The 15366-nt window shown below is 39.3% G+C and overlaps 1 protein-coding gene across 1 annotated transcript in view; it reads right to left on the bottom strand.

The window, feature by feature from the left end:
* Positions 1-15366, bottom strand: part of Mgam (maltase-glucoamylase) — a 139952-nt gene that overhangs the window by 124416 nt on the left and 170 nt on the right. The window contains exons 2-3 of the mRNA XM_090333430.1: positions 1926-2049; positions 1463-1584 (exon numbers count right to left, since the gene is read on the bottom strand). Of these exons, the coding sequence (XP_090189556.1) occupies positions 1463-1584; positions 1926-2049 (246 nt within the window). The remainder of the gene's footprint in view (positions 1-1462; positions 1585-1925; positions 2050-15366) is intronic.

Genomic DNA, 15366 nt, shown 5'->3' with positions numbered 1-15366 from the left:
GCCATATAATTTATGATTGTTGTTCTTAATGTACTATGTTATTTCTCATCTCTCTTGTTGTCCCTTGGTCACTCTCATATTGTTACAGTATCTTACCTTGTTATCTGTATATATGTTTAATTGCTTATTTGAAATAGGATAGGGAAGGGGGAAAACAAGTTGAGGGGAGAGGGTGGGGGAGGGAACTGGGGACAAAAACATGGGAAGGGGTAACAATGATTGTTAAGTAAAACACCTTCTATCTGGTAAACATAATGTAACCCTTCTATTAATTACAATAAAAAATAAATTTTTTAGAAAGAACAATCATAATATATACACCAAAAAAATAATTAATTTAATTTAATGCCAGAACCTAATACTGTGAATAGCAGTAGGATAATATACCAATATATCATTATCCATACACACAGCCTGTCAGCAGGTAGAACTTGGGCTATGTAATGAATGCAGCACAACACTTAAGATACAGATACCTTCCTTAGGAAACAGGTCATTGAACATGTTGGCCTTTCCCTCTAGCTGGGCAAAAAGAGGAGGATGCTGAGAAATGGACACCCAGGTCTTATCCCACCTACCTTGACCTTAGCTCAACCCTCCACAACCTGGCAGAGTTATCACAGATTTCTTTTCTAATACAATAGGAGAAATATCTTTGGGCATATAAATTCTTTAGATAAACAGGAATCTTTAGATTCCTGCAGTCCACTGAGGAGAGGATGACCTCAGAGATAAATGTGGGAGTGCCACTCACCCAAGCCATGAATGTAGCAAGCATACATTCTACATTTGATGCTAATCTGTCATTGCATGCTGGTAAGCGTGCTCCATTTTCACTGAGCTATCATTTTATTCTCAAAATAAAAAGTAACTTATTACTTTATTATCCAGATAATCAGATACATTTCATCTGGTGTCCAAGAAACATTGGACTAAAGTGACTTTCTCTGTGCCTGCATTATCTTTACTCTCATGTTAATTACTCTAGAGCACACCCTGGAAACTTTGTCCTTTGGTTAAATCATGCTTGGTACACGTGAATATTTTTATTGTATCCTAGATAACTTTATGAAATAATGACAGGAGGAACAAAAACATAGAAATGACATAAGCAGAGGCAGTGGCAGAGAGAACTAGTAATTAAGGTGTGTTTCCAGGGAAAGGATTAAAACATTTCAGTTGAGTCCAAGTCTTACATGGAACAGATTAGAACTAAAGATTTTACTCACTGTATATTTGAAATTAAAATTTAGCTGAGAAACCCATCCTTTCATTTGCTGAATCTGCTAATCCAAGGAGAGGCACAGCTATATGAGTATGGATACAGGATTAACTTTCCTAAGCCAGTAATAGCTGTCATACGAGCAACTCTTTCAGAGTAGCAAACAGAAATTCAAAGAAAGGGGGGAAAATTTCCCAGTGGTATAAAATCTTAAGTGAAGACAAGATAAATAGTTCAAACCTTTGTTGGTGGCTGGTCAAAAATGCAGTTTATCCGATCCAAGTCCTTTACCAGGGAACACCCAGCAGAGTTAGGAGTAGCACTTGTGGTCCCAGGACCTGGGGTGCCAGTTGTCTCAGGTTCTGTGTCTATCCCAAAAGCAAACATAAAGTGACCATTAGAATTAACATTTAGGCATCTAAAGCCCCAAGTTCTCAACACTTAAAATTATATCATAATTATATAATACTAGTGGGGCTTTACTGGGGCCCTCAGAAATTAAGCACAAAACCTCCTTTTGCACATGTAGGGAATATATTATACATCAAGTTGCCACAGTTTTGAATGCATGTTCTCTAAAACTCGACATTGTCATATATGTCTGCACACATGTGCACTCAGATCCATGAGATATGAATATGACAGGGTCTGAAAGCATAACTTCCCACCACTGATGAAGGAGAGACCCTGAATTACTTGTTACCTATTAATTCTGTGGAATTGGCTAACAGCACAATGAGAACAACAGCGATGATAAATACTATAAGCAGAAGAACACTGAGTATAATCTCCAGCTTGTTAAACTTCTTCAGCCTCGTTCTCGCCATCTACAAAAAAAGACAGAGAAGAAAAAAATCTTAACAAATTTTATTCAGCATATAGTAATTAATTTATTTTTTCAGAGGGAATTGGAGTTTGAATTCAGGGACACACTTTCCCTTTCTCTGTCTCTCTCTTTTCCTCCCTCTCTCTCCCTCCCCTCTTCATGCCTCACTTACCCACTCCCCCTCCCCTGCTTCTCTCTCCTCACTTCATCCACTCTCTTACCCATCCTCTCCCCATCCCCTACCCCCACCCTTCTTCTTTTTCCTCTTCCTCTCTTTCTACCCTACTTCATGCGACTTGAGCCGTACTTCCAGCCCTGCTGATAAAAATATTTTATGGGAAGGTTAAATGTATATAAAATTCAGGTATCAATTATCTAAACTTTAAAAACTCATCAATTCCTGGCCAATTTCATTGTGGATTTATGCCTACTTACTTGTCTCTCCAGTTTCCTAATTTGTTTGTTCTAGTTTCATAAGAATAGAAGATTTCTGTAATTAGCTCATGTTTCAGTTGTGCTCTAGCTAGAGGTGAAGCTCAAGTGGTGAAGTATCCATCTAACAAGTGTAAGGTCCTGAGTTCAACCACCAGTATGGCATAAAAGAAACTAAAGTATAAAATAATTTATGTTTGAATATTTTTATTGGAATACATTAATTATATTGAAATGAGTTTCATTATGACACTAATGATATTTTCCCTCTGTTTTTGTTTTTGTTTTGAAATCGTTATTTTCCTAGCATCTTCCAAAGGGGACTACTTATATCTCTTAATAAAATTATGGATTTAAAAAATATTTCCAATATATTTCCATCTTCGCTCTAGTCTTTCCAAGTTTGGTCCTCAACCCTACAGCTTTCTTGCTTTCTGGCATAACATAATATTTATAACATGACAGCACGATTCCTGCTCCCAGAATGGAATCACACATCTACAAGGAGCACTCAGCTCTTCAGTGGGAGTAGGATGCACTTGGCCATAGACTAGATGAGATCTGATGAAATTTCACCTAGAACTCTAGAACTAAATGTACCTCATGTAACTTCTTAGCCAGTAGTTGCCTTTCAAGATCTCCCAAGGGATACTTGAAGATTTCACACACACACACACACACACACACACACTCATGTACAAATTATACATTTACTCACTGCAATCATTTGAATCTCTATGCTTCTTCAAATCCACCTCTCTGGATATAGTCCCAGTTCACAGCACTGACTGGTGGAGTGACTGCCACTCAGAGTTCAGTGATATGGGATGACTCACATGGTTACTACTGTGCTTATTGGTTGATATGACCTGCTTGCCTGCTAAATGCTTCACGGCTCCACGTGTAGTGTCTCCCACATTACCACATGTGCACAAAACAAAGAGGAAATTCTTGGCAGCAATCCAGCTCCCTCAAAGCCTACCTTCTACCCCAACTCGCCCATTGCTTTCCAGGTCATCTTACAAATTACATTCCTTACTTAAGAAGAACATGCACTCTATGTCCTTCCATAAAGATTAAAATCATCTTCCACACTTGATACAACTAAATTAACTAATAAAACAAAGAGTAATCTCAAGTCACTAAGAGCTGAGTAATCAGAACGATGTCTCTTTCTCTTTAGTGACTGCTGATAGGTATAAAATGAGAGATTATTACTTATTCCAGTAATTTTTATATTCCCAATGGTTTATTAATGTGCTATGAGGAAACATCCACACATTGCTGGTCCAATTATAGACGCCAAAAACTCAAGGGAATCTTGGCAAAACTATTAACATTACTCAGGGCTATAGCTTATCTATTTAATTTAGAGAGCTTCATCTCATTACCAAATGTGAATCAACATACATATAGACAAAATAAAACAAAACCCATATAGAAGGCATCTGAGTGAAAATACCTGAAATTTGAGATTAAGATTAATTAACCATAAAATATGGCAAGCTTTTTTATTATTTTTTTTTTGCCAGTCTTGGAGCTTGAGCTCAGGGCCTGAGCACTGTCCTTGGACTTTCTCAAGGCCAGAGCTCTACCACTTGAGCCTCAGCACCACTTCCAGCTTTTTTCTATGTATGTGGTACTGAGGAATTGAACCCAGGTCTTCATGCATGCTAGGCAAGCACTCTACCACTAAGCCAAACTCTCAGCCCTATGGCAAGCTTTTAAGTCTACAAATTCTACGATATTCCTCCAAATAAGAAAAAGATAGCATCAGCCAGGCTGGGTGGCTCATGCCTGTAATCCTAGCTACTTAGGAGACTGAGATCTGAGGATAGCACCCAGGCTGAGTTCAAGCTCCATGACCCACAAGGATCTCCACGAGATGGAAACCAGAGCTTTATCTTGAGTGATTGTTGTCTTTTCTCATATTGTTACTGTATCTGACTTTGTTACCTGGCATATTGTATATACATTTATTTATTTGAAATAGGAAAGGGAAGGGGGGAAACAAGATGATTGGGAGGAGGTGGGAGGAGGAAAATGGGGACAAAACTTGAGAAGGGGTATCAATCTGTGAGAAGTGATGCATCTATTATCTGGCGAATATAACTGTAACCCCTCTATATATTACAATTAAACCAAAGAAAAAGAGATACCACCAAAGCCTTCTACCACAGGCCTTTGAGCTAGGACTAAACTTACTTCTAACAATAGAACATTCCAGAAGGAAGAGTAGTATCAATTTCCAAGAATGGGTCGTTGACAATATTGTGGCTTTTTTCCTACTTTTTCTATTGACTAATTTCTTTTTTTAAGGAAATTTCTCTTTTCTTTTTTTTATATTTATTTACTTATTTTTTAATTTTTTATTGTCGGAATAAAGTATAGAGGGGTGACAGTTACATTGGTCAGGTAGTGGGCACATTACTTCTCAAACATTGATACTCCTTCTCATGCTTTTGTCCCAGTTTCCCTCCCCCGACGCCCTGTCCTTTGAGTAATTTCTTTAGGAAACTACCTTCCATGACATCATAGCACTCGTTCAGGGTTCTGGAAATGTCTAGGAGCTGACATAAAACCAAGGCCTTCTGCCAACAGTCATATCAATGAGCGTCCAAAGCAGTGACTCTCCCCAGGCCAGCCTTCCCTCCAACCCCATCCTGGCCGTGCTGCCAGCGGGAGGGAGTTCACACAAGAGAACCTCTCCAAATTTCTGAACCACAATAGCTCAGATGTAAGCAATTGTGCTGTTCTAAGCTATGAAATTTTATTTTTTAGCCAACAATGACTACTACCCACAGCTAAGTAGGACTGGAATACAACTGGCAGCTTTGACATTGGCTGGCCTATCAGTGCTTCATATATTCAAATAGGGTTGTCTGTTCTCTACAGTACTGATATGTATTTTCCAGCTACATAAGAAAAATATTTCCCTAAGCCTTAAAAGTAAACAACAAAGGGGCCGAGAGTTTGGCCTAGTGGTAGAGTGCTTGCCTAGCATGCATGAAGACCCAGGTTCGATTCCTCAGTACCACATACACAGAAAAAAAAGCCAGAAGTGGTGCTGAGGCTCAAGTGGTAGAGGTCTAACCTTGAGAAAGTCCAAGGACAGTACTCAGGCCCTGAGCTCAAGCCCAGGACTGGCAAAAAAAAAAAAAAAAAGTAAACAACAAAATCCTTCTCCAATGTCACTTTGCTTTCTGTATTAAAGTAATCAACACTGCCATGAAGCACACTGTCTCTATGGTAAATGCTATTTAAGAAAAGCTAAGATCAGCGTGGAATTCATCAGGATTCCAGGACAGTGATGGTAAGACTCTGACGTTCAGTCTCACAAACCATAGGAAACTAAAGAAGCAATGGGCCACAGTTGGTCTGAACCCGGACTCCAAGAGGTCCCAGCCTGCTACCTAGGTCCAAGTGGGCCTGTAGCAGATGTATCAGAAGCCCACAGGTTCCAGGTAGCCAGCTCGAGTGTTTGTTAGTACACTAAAATATAGAGACATCTTTGGGCCAGCTCAAAACATAGAGACAATAGAGAAGCTACAGGGCTATCTTTTCTCCCGTAAGCTTCATATGTGACTATTTCAGCTCATTTACAGAGATTAAAGTTTTTGCTGTTTCAGAGGAAAAGGCCCTGTTAGATGAGATATCCCTTTTTGGTCTCTCCTTGTAATTTAGCATATAAATGGTGGGAAGCTTAACTGCTTTGTTAGTTGCTTCCAGGTTCCAACTTTTAAGTCTGGCCCTTTTTATATTTAGTAAAAATTATATAATTTCCCTGTAACCTCACCTTCTACCTTTCCTTACTATGGAGAAGGAAACATATTCAAATGAAACTTGGGACAGGAAGGAAGTTTCCCCAGAAACATTCAGAACTCTCTGACTCCAGAAGATGAAAAACTAACCTGAAGTAGAAGAAGAGGAATAAGATGAAGATAAAGACAAGAAATTGAAGAGGAAAATGGAAAAGGAAGCCATTAACTACCAGGAAACTGAAGAAGGAGTCTCTTGAGTTCAAAGCCAGCCTGAGCTGCAGCTCAGGAACTATCTCAACATTAAACAAGAAAACAAATTTCCAAGAAACTAGTTTAATAAGGTTAATCCATTTAAAGGGTTGGTTTTTTAAAGCAATTTTTTTAAAGTTGCTTGGCACTTGGACATAAGTCTTTGAATATTCTATATTCTTTTTATTTGACAAAAGTGACCATGCAGTTTTAATGGCAGTGATAATCATAGCTGACAACAATTGAGCAAATGTGCCCAGAGGTTTCCATGATTTATCACCTTGAGTTCTGCTACCAAGACCAAGTAAATGACTGTTGTGTCTCCAGGGTTCCTTGGAGGGAATTTAAGCTATATCCAATAACCTTCTCCAATAACCTACCTGGCTCACAACAGAGAAGGAAGAAAGCCACTAAACATTTAAACACTTATTCTTTGAACTCCACTGCCAGAGCTTTTGACCATCACTACAGACTCTGCTGCAGTGCCCGAGCATTTATCTGTGTAGGGTTTTTGTGTGTGTGAGATTGGAGTTTTATTGGGTAGTATCTGGCTCATTAACATGGAACTGAAAATACAGAATGAGGCTAAGCATTTATAAACATTACCACATTTAGTCCTCACAACCAATTAACCAGTCAGGATTATTAACTCCCCTGCATAAAGGGACTAAGTGAATCTTAGAAACAAAGTTGCTCAAGGTCAAGGCCTACATGACAGGCAACCTGAACTCTAAAGCCATCATTCTTTCACTCATTTTTTTCCCAGTCCTGGGCTTGAGCTCAGGGCCTGAGCACTGTCCTTGGACTTTCTCAAGGTTAGAGCTCTTACCACTTGAGCCTCGGCACTACTTCCAGCTTTTTTTTTTCTATATGTGGTACTGAGGAATCAAACCCGGGTCTTGCATTCTAGGCAAGCACTCTACCACTAGGCCAAACTCACGACCCCCAAAAGTCATCACTCTTTAAGTGTTATACCATCCCTTACTATGCAATGTAAATGGAGAAAACCTGTGTGTCCACACTTGATAATTGTTTCTAAATTAAAGGAAGTAGGATACAAGAGAGACACTGTATTCAAAGATAACTATCAAACTACAAGGCTTATGGAAACAAAAGAAATTTTTCTAAAAAATTCTGCAATACCTCCATCTCCATAGCAGCTGGGTGGAATTAAGTGTTCTCAAAGCACCTGGAGTAACCATTTGCTTTACGTTTATGACTCACAGAACTGTTGAGACCAAAGGGAACAAGCTACTGATATGTGTCCTTTCACAGATTTATTCATCACCAATGAACCAAACTATGTCTCTGATGGAAAGGGAGTAGACTTCAGGTTGAAGTCTACTCATTAATTCGTCAATGTTTTATTAAGTTCCTACAGCTTGCGTGCATTCTTCCAGGAGCTGAGCACAGAGCAATGAACAAACCAGGTTTAAAAAGAACCTTTGGCCTCATGGAACTTATATTCTATGGAAAAAAAGAGACAACAATAAAATAAATCAATATACAATATATTCATCTATGTTAGGAGTTGTGGAGAAAAAAACGGAGAAGGAAACTATAAACAGGAGGAGTTATAATACCAAAAAGGTTGGCTAGAGGAATCTACTAAAAAGGTAGGAGTTATTACTGTTCATAAATCGTGGAGCCTCAACAACAGTTTTTTTTCCCTCTGTGAATTATGTGGTTGTACAAGTAATTGTCAAAGATCATTTTCCTGGTAGTTTTTGAATTTTATCCAAAGGGGACAATCCACCTGAGCGCTCAAATTGTTAAGATGACTATGGAAGTCAATTTGGAAAAATTGGATAATTTCTCGCTTCTGATTTTCAATAATGCTTTACTCATCAATAGAGAACCATCCATTGAAGAATTACTTGGTAATTACTTGGGTAAGAATACCCATGAAAAGGAAGTGTTACCTTTACAGAGACCAATACCTACTTATAAGAATTTCCCTGCCAGCATGGATATTCCTCCAAAATACTGAGAACTGTTTAGAAGGCTAGATAATAATGGGTTTTATTGTTGTTGTTGTTTGTATCAAGTCTGATCATATACAAAAAAAATGTATAGATCTAAGAATCCACTCTAATCCTATTCAACTGTGTGACCTGTAGACTTCAGGTTCCCCATCTGAACAGAAAGAGGGAACATCTCTTGAAGACAATTATATCCTTCTGTGACCTCAGTTCCAGGGTTTATCTTTTTCAGTATATTACATTCCATAGTAACCATCTGAACCAATTTTAAATGGAAATTTTCCTCTTCTGGATGTATCTGTTCCTTAATTTCTCCTGTTAATAGAGCGCTTTGTAATTTTATTAGCTCTCTGAAATTAATTGGTGAAGGAATAACCTCACTGGCATCTGGTACAAATGTGTGTAAAATAGTGGTGGAACTCTTAACTAAAGGTAGAATGTCATCCCACTTCCTTAGGTCCCTACCTAGTAAAGCTCACCATGCCCCCCCCTCCTCCTTCTTGATCCGTGCCCACGAGCTATCACCAGAGCTCATGGAGGCTCATGTTCATGCATTGTAGCCACTGGTAGCCAGTGCGACCCCCAGGATTGACCTTCACCTCTCTCCCTTTCCCTAATAGCTCATCCTTCCTACCTCAGTGACTGGGCAGAATGGAGATGCCTAGCTACCTAGCAATTCGTAAGAACCCAGCTCTTTACTTTAACAAGGGAAAGAGCTAACAATTATTTGTTGCTTGTCCCCTTTCATTGTGTATCACACAGGACTAGCAGTCCAGGTATTTGTCCTTTTCCCTCATGACCTCCTTCCAGATTCCACAGGAAATCCCCCCCACTCACCAATGCATACATACATGTACCTCAACATATCACACACACACTTGCACTCTTCCCTAAAATAATTATGTGTTTGACTAATAAATCACCAAACTCCTAAAGACAGTAATAGATTTCCTGAACTCCTAATTACCTTAATGATGTCTCTAATTACCACCTCCTCAATCACAGCTCCACATCTTTTTTCAAGGAATGACTCAAAATGTTCATCTTACTCGAACACTTTTCCTGCTTTTCTTCACTTCTATCTCATTTCCAGAATTGGAAAAAGTTTCCACCTGTTACCTCACCTGAATATTAGCTTTTCACACCTCACCACAAACATACAAATTTAGTTACAATCAGGCTTTGTACATCTGGCCTAAGTCCAGAGGAATACATGTACAAACATACACACTTGCATGTGTGCTGTGTGCACTCACACACTCACACACACACACACACACACACACACACACACACACAGAGACAGAGAGAGGAAAAGAAAGAAAGAGAGAGAGAGAGAGAGAGAGAGAGAGAGAGAGAGAGAGAGAAGGAAAGAAAGAAAGAAAGAAAGAAAGAAAGAAAGAAAGAAAGAAAGAAAAGAAAGAAAGAAAGGATAAATAAGATGAATTTTATGTGGGTTTGCTTAACTTTCTGGTTTGCTGTTAATTATTTTTGTCCATGATAAGTTAAGCATGGCATTCTAACCAAAGGGAAACACAAATTCGCCCTCTAATACACACACACTCACACAAGAACATCTGCAGCTTCCAGATAAATACACACTTCACAAATATACCTCATTGCTTCCTGCTGTGGCTCTTGAGCTTCTGCAGGACAACTTGTAATAAAAGCAGAGGAGCACTGTGCTCCTCTCTAGAAAGCAACCTATGCTCTGGTCACTGGTTACTGGTCTATCAAGAATATGCTAATTACTTTCAGGTGTAAATCACTGCCCAGCTTCCCAGCCCAAGATCAGAATGATGAGTTAATTAGTAATTACAGTCTTCCTCTTCCCAGAATATCCTTAGGGCTCAGAGGGAGAAGCCACCAACACAACACCCACCCTTCTAATCACTGCTGTGAGGATAGCCTATAAGTCTGCTAAGACAACAGAGGATGATGCCATGCATAGACAAAAATGAGAAATAGGAGATTGATAAATAGGTAAATAATAAATGTCCTGGTTCCTGGTAGAACTCTGATCTAGCCCCAGAGATCCCTAACCACTCAGGAACTCCTTAACATTTAGTAGCACGATCTGCTGACTTGAAAATGGTTTTGAACTTGTCCAATTTTGATTTTTCCTTGCCATAACAAAAAGTGTCCTTAAACTTGTTTCTGCTGAAGAAGATTCTTTGGCCATATGGATATGCTTAAAAGAAAGTTTTTAAATAAGTAAATAATGATACAAAGCAAACCAATTATATTGCATACTTTACTATGGGTTTGAAATCTGGCTTTGTACTAAAAAGAAATGTTAGATTTGAATTCAAGATTAGGAAAAGATAGCTATGTAAATACCCTTCCTTCCCAAGTTCACTGAGCATTCGGAATCCCATCCAGTGACCCCAGATTAAGAATGCCACCTTCTCACTAAGTAGACCTTGCCAACATGGAACACAGTCTTCCTCAAACACTGCCACAAGAGGAATCCATGACTCACCAGACCCCAAAGAAATTCAAGGTTAGTGCTGAGTAGCTTTTATTTTAAGACATCAGAATAATTTTGTGTCTATAAGATCTGGTAATATTCTAGATAGAGAGTTGGGTTTGTCACCCAGAAAAACTAAAGTCACTATCTTTTATCCTTGTCATGCTACAGTGAGTTGGTGACTTGGACAATCAAGATGAAATTCACTGGCTTGTTCTCATTTTTCTCACTTTGCTCATCATGAGTGAAAATGCTAGGAAATGGCAACTTCTACAGCACAGTCTGGAAGGGCAGTAGATACCAAAGGCATAGGAACAATTCAGAGCTAGAATGGGAGGGAAAGGGAAACTAACTGGCATGCAGGCCATATGGTACCAAGACCTTTGCCCACCTTACTGTGCTATCTGCAATGGCAGCAATTATCAAAACTGCATCTGAATGCATCTCTACCTAGCTTCAGAGCATATGCCAGTAGAATAGGTTGCAATCAACTTTAAGAACTTTCACCCACTCGCTTTACAGAGGAAGAAATAAGAGGTATTTGTGGCTACTGACTAAAAATCTAGATCTGAATTCAAAGCCTAGAAGGTCTTAGTCATGTAAGCTTCTAGTTTCTTAATTTAAATAGATAATAATGGCACCTATACAACAAGCGTATAAAATAAGCAAAATTATACAAGTAAACAACTTAGTATGACAAAACTATCCAGGAAATGTCAGCTAGAATTGCTTTAACTGAATCTCTGTGACTGGAGACCAAAACCTGGACTCCCAATCCCCAGCTCCTTCAACTACATCAGCCTTCCAGTCTACCCTATCTCAAGATTCCAGCCTAGCATAGTGGGTGGTCTTTACTGCGTAAGAAAGAAAGAGGTGGAACACCTACCTCACGTCCATAGCCTTGCATTGCATACTGGCAACTGCTGATGCTGCCCAATTAAAGCAATGTAGATGTTTAGCTCCAAGTCTTTGGATTAAAAAGGAAGTGGTGGCTCATGCCTGTAATTCTAGCTACTCAGGAGGCTGAGGTCTGAGGATCAAAGTTCAAAGCCAGACTAAGCAGGAAAGTCCTTGAGACTATCTCCATTTACTAACCAACTTGGCTAGAAGTGGTGCTGCTGCTAAAGTAGTAAAAGATTAGCCTCAAGACAAAAAAGTACGAGGATGAGGGAGAAGGAGGGGATCAGGATGAGAAAGGGGTAGAAGGAGACGAAGTGGGGAAGAAGAAGGGGAGGAAGAGGAAGAGGAGGAGGAAGAATTAATCTGAGGATATGCTTGAATTGGTATGCAACTTGCTTATTAGTAAGCAAAAAGCCCTAAGTTCAAACACCAGTTCTAAAAAAGAAAAGAAATAAAAAGAGGAAGGAAGGAGGGAAAGGAGGAAGGAAGGAAGAATTGATTTAGACCAGACCAAGGTACATGCTGTTATGGAGTACTTAAAGTGATGCCAAGGCCTTCCCTGAGCTTGGAATGGTAGGTGCTCCTACGTGACTGCTCAGAGCCATGGAGACCTTGCAATTGTGAGAAGTAGTGTGACAGATGTACCTCCAGTTCTCCACTCCACCCTTAAGGGGTCATTGTGAGAAGAAATAGTGTGATGTGATAGACATGCCTCCAGTTCCCTACTCTCTTAAGGGGTCATTGTAAGAAGTAGTATGACAGACATGCCTCCAGTTCTCCACTCCCTTAAGGGGTCATTACGATCCTAGATCTGGATCAGGTATTAGCCCTAAGTCCCTGTTTTCAGGCACAGAAAATACAGAATTAACTTCCTGAACAGTATTTACTTTAATTCCTGACTTATGTACATGCTATGGAAAAGACACCACCAGAATAACAACATGGATGGTGGGCCTAGGTATTGTGCTAAATGAGTCATGTGCATTTTTCATTTCCTCTTTATAAATGTCCAATGAGGACTGTTAAGACTGTTGTTAGCCCCCAATATAAAAACTCAGGAAGCCAATAACTTTCCTAAGGTTAGACAACTAATAAAAGATGGAAACAGAATGCCAAGGTAGGCAGTCTAATCAAGTTTCACTTAAATAAAACTATGATTGACACTTCCTTAATCTCACAGCTGAGAGAATAAAAGAGGCCAAGGAGCTATGATACAGACAAGAAGCAAGTTGCAATTAGGAAGAAAATGTACACCTTGGAAACCCCAGAGACCAAACCAAAGGCCCGACTTGGTCACAGTGGGAAGGGAATGAGAGGAAGAAAGACAGTATAAGCCCAGAGAGCAGCATCGGCAATGCCTAGAAGTAAGGAACAATGGGTCCGTTTTTGAAATTCCTACAATCAGCTACAGACTGACAAAAAGCTACAGGCAAATTAAAGACAATGTCTGAAAAGCACACAAGAGCTAAATTATAGAGACTCTGGTATCTTGAGGCATATCGGTGGGAAATCATAGAAATATAAACATGAGCAAGTTAGCCCTCTGATAGAGCTTAAAATGCTGAACTATTGGCTTCTTTCCATATTGAGTTCAGAATATTACCTCTCCTGCTCTATGAAGTCCCAATGGAGTTTCACCAGGGACCACAGTGAGATGTTCATTAAAATGATCTTCAGTCGTTAGCCCTTGGCTAGAGCTAAGCCAGAAGCCGGAATAAGTATTGTCACTGTAATTCCGATATTTTCCTTTTCTCGAACTACATGCAAAGTACATGCAAAAACACATTGTACTCTTTTAAAAGTGAACATTCTCAGTGGTGCTGTGGCTCAAGTGGTAGAGTGCTAGCCTTGAGAAAGTCCAAGGACAGTGCTCAGGCCCTGAGCTCAAGGCCCAGGACTGGCAATAAATAAATAAATAAATAAATAAATAAATAAATAAATAAGTGAACATTCTCCCTACAGTACACCACACAAAACTGATTCTACAGGCCAGTGGAAAAAGACTAGACCCATCTCATTGCTTTATAGTACGTGACTCTTTTCAGCCTCTTCCCCAGCATTACAACATATTACACATCCTCAAGCACATTCCAAATATATCCAAATGATCTCTCAGTTTCTATAGTCTACCAACTTCAAATTGTACCTCTTTATTTCAGCCAAGGGATTTTCTTTCCTTTGTCCCACTTGTAAGTCCTTCACATCACAGGCCACTTAGAAGGGGAGAAGAGAAGCTGGGTGAATTAGAAGCAATTTTTTTGCCCAGAAATGTTTAAAGGATGGTGAGAGTAGAAATGACATACACAGAGCATTACAGCATATCCTGTTCTTGTGAAATATCTACTATTCAGCACTCTTTCATTCTTCCTCATCTCTGCCTCTCAGGTAAGAGCAGTTATACACAGAGGCATGAGTTCAAGGGGAGAATTGTTTGAAATAATACAGTACATAATATTTATGATAGCAATAAAACTCTCTGGCGCCTTGTATTTTACAGAGGGCTTTAATCTGAATCACATCTTTGATACTTTTGAGTATTTTGGGTACGTTTAATCCCCACCTATAAATGAGGAAACCAAAACTAGGAAAAATCACCTACTAAAGGCCAATCAAATAGACAATAGTATACTTGAGGTCATATTAATTTTTATGACCTAGAAATCTAATGTTCATAGATCTAAAGTCAGTAGAATTCCAAAACTGCTTTTCAAGCTCAATGTTTGTTATTGTATTTTTTGTTTTGTTTTATTTTGCTGGTCCTAGGGCTTGAACTGTGGTTCTGGGAACTGTCCTTGAGCACCTTTTGCTCAAGGCTAGTACTTTACTACTTGAGCCACAGTACCATTTCTGGCTTTTCCTGTGATTAATTGGAGTTGAAAGTATCATGGGATTTCCTTCCCAGGCTGGCTTCAAATCGTGATCCTGCTATCTTACCTCCTAAGTAGCTAGGATTATAGTCCTGAACCACTGACATCCAGCTTTTTTGTTTTTGTAATGTTTTCTTTTTCCATTTAACCAACTCCAAGTTCATTCACTATGAAGTCTCCCAAACCAATTCTCACAGCTTATTAATGGTCAGAGTTTACCCACCTCACTCAGAGACAGCTACTTTTCTTTAAGCTCAAGTCTTGTACACAAAAGACTATCATGTCCTCCATACTTCCTTTCCTTGCAAAGAGTAGCTCTGCACACCTCCACCCCTGGTCAAAGCTGGTCGAACCAGTTCTGGTCAGATGATCCAAACTTCCCAATTAGATTCTATTCATTGGATACTAGGTCTGTGGGATCATGCAATGTTACTGGGGCAGAGATGGAAGAATTTAAACAAATACTTGTTTGTCAGAAGGAAAATTAAATAGACGTATGGAGAGTAGCAGAAACAAGAAACCATTCAGACTGGATATAGTTTGAATGGAGTTTGTCCCCCAAGTAACAAACTACTATACTAGAAAGCTTTCCCCAGCAGAGGATGCTAAGAGTCGGACAGATCCAGTAGAGGTGATGCCTTTGACAGTAGTGATTAT

Source organism: Megascapheus bottae, chromosome 5 (assembly GCF_031878675.1).
Source record: "Megascapheus bottae isolate mThoBot1 chromosome 5, mThoBot2.hap1, whole genome shotgun sequence".
NCBI classification, from domain to species: Eukaryota; Metazoa; Chordata; class Mammalia; order Rodentia; family Geomyidae; genus Megascapheus; species Megascapheus bottae.
Note: the sequence above shows the minus strand (reverse complement) of the source record. Positions and strands in the feature narration are given on the sequence as shown.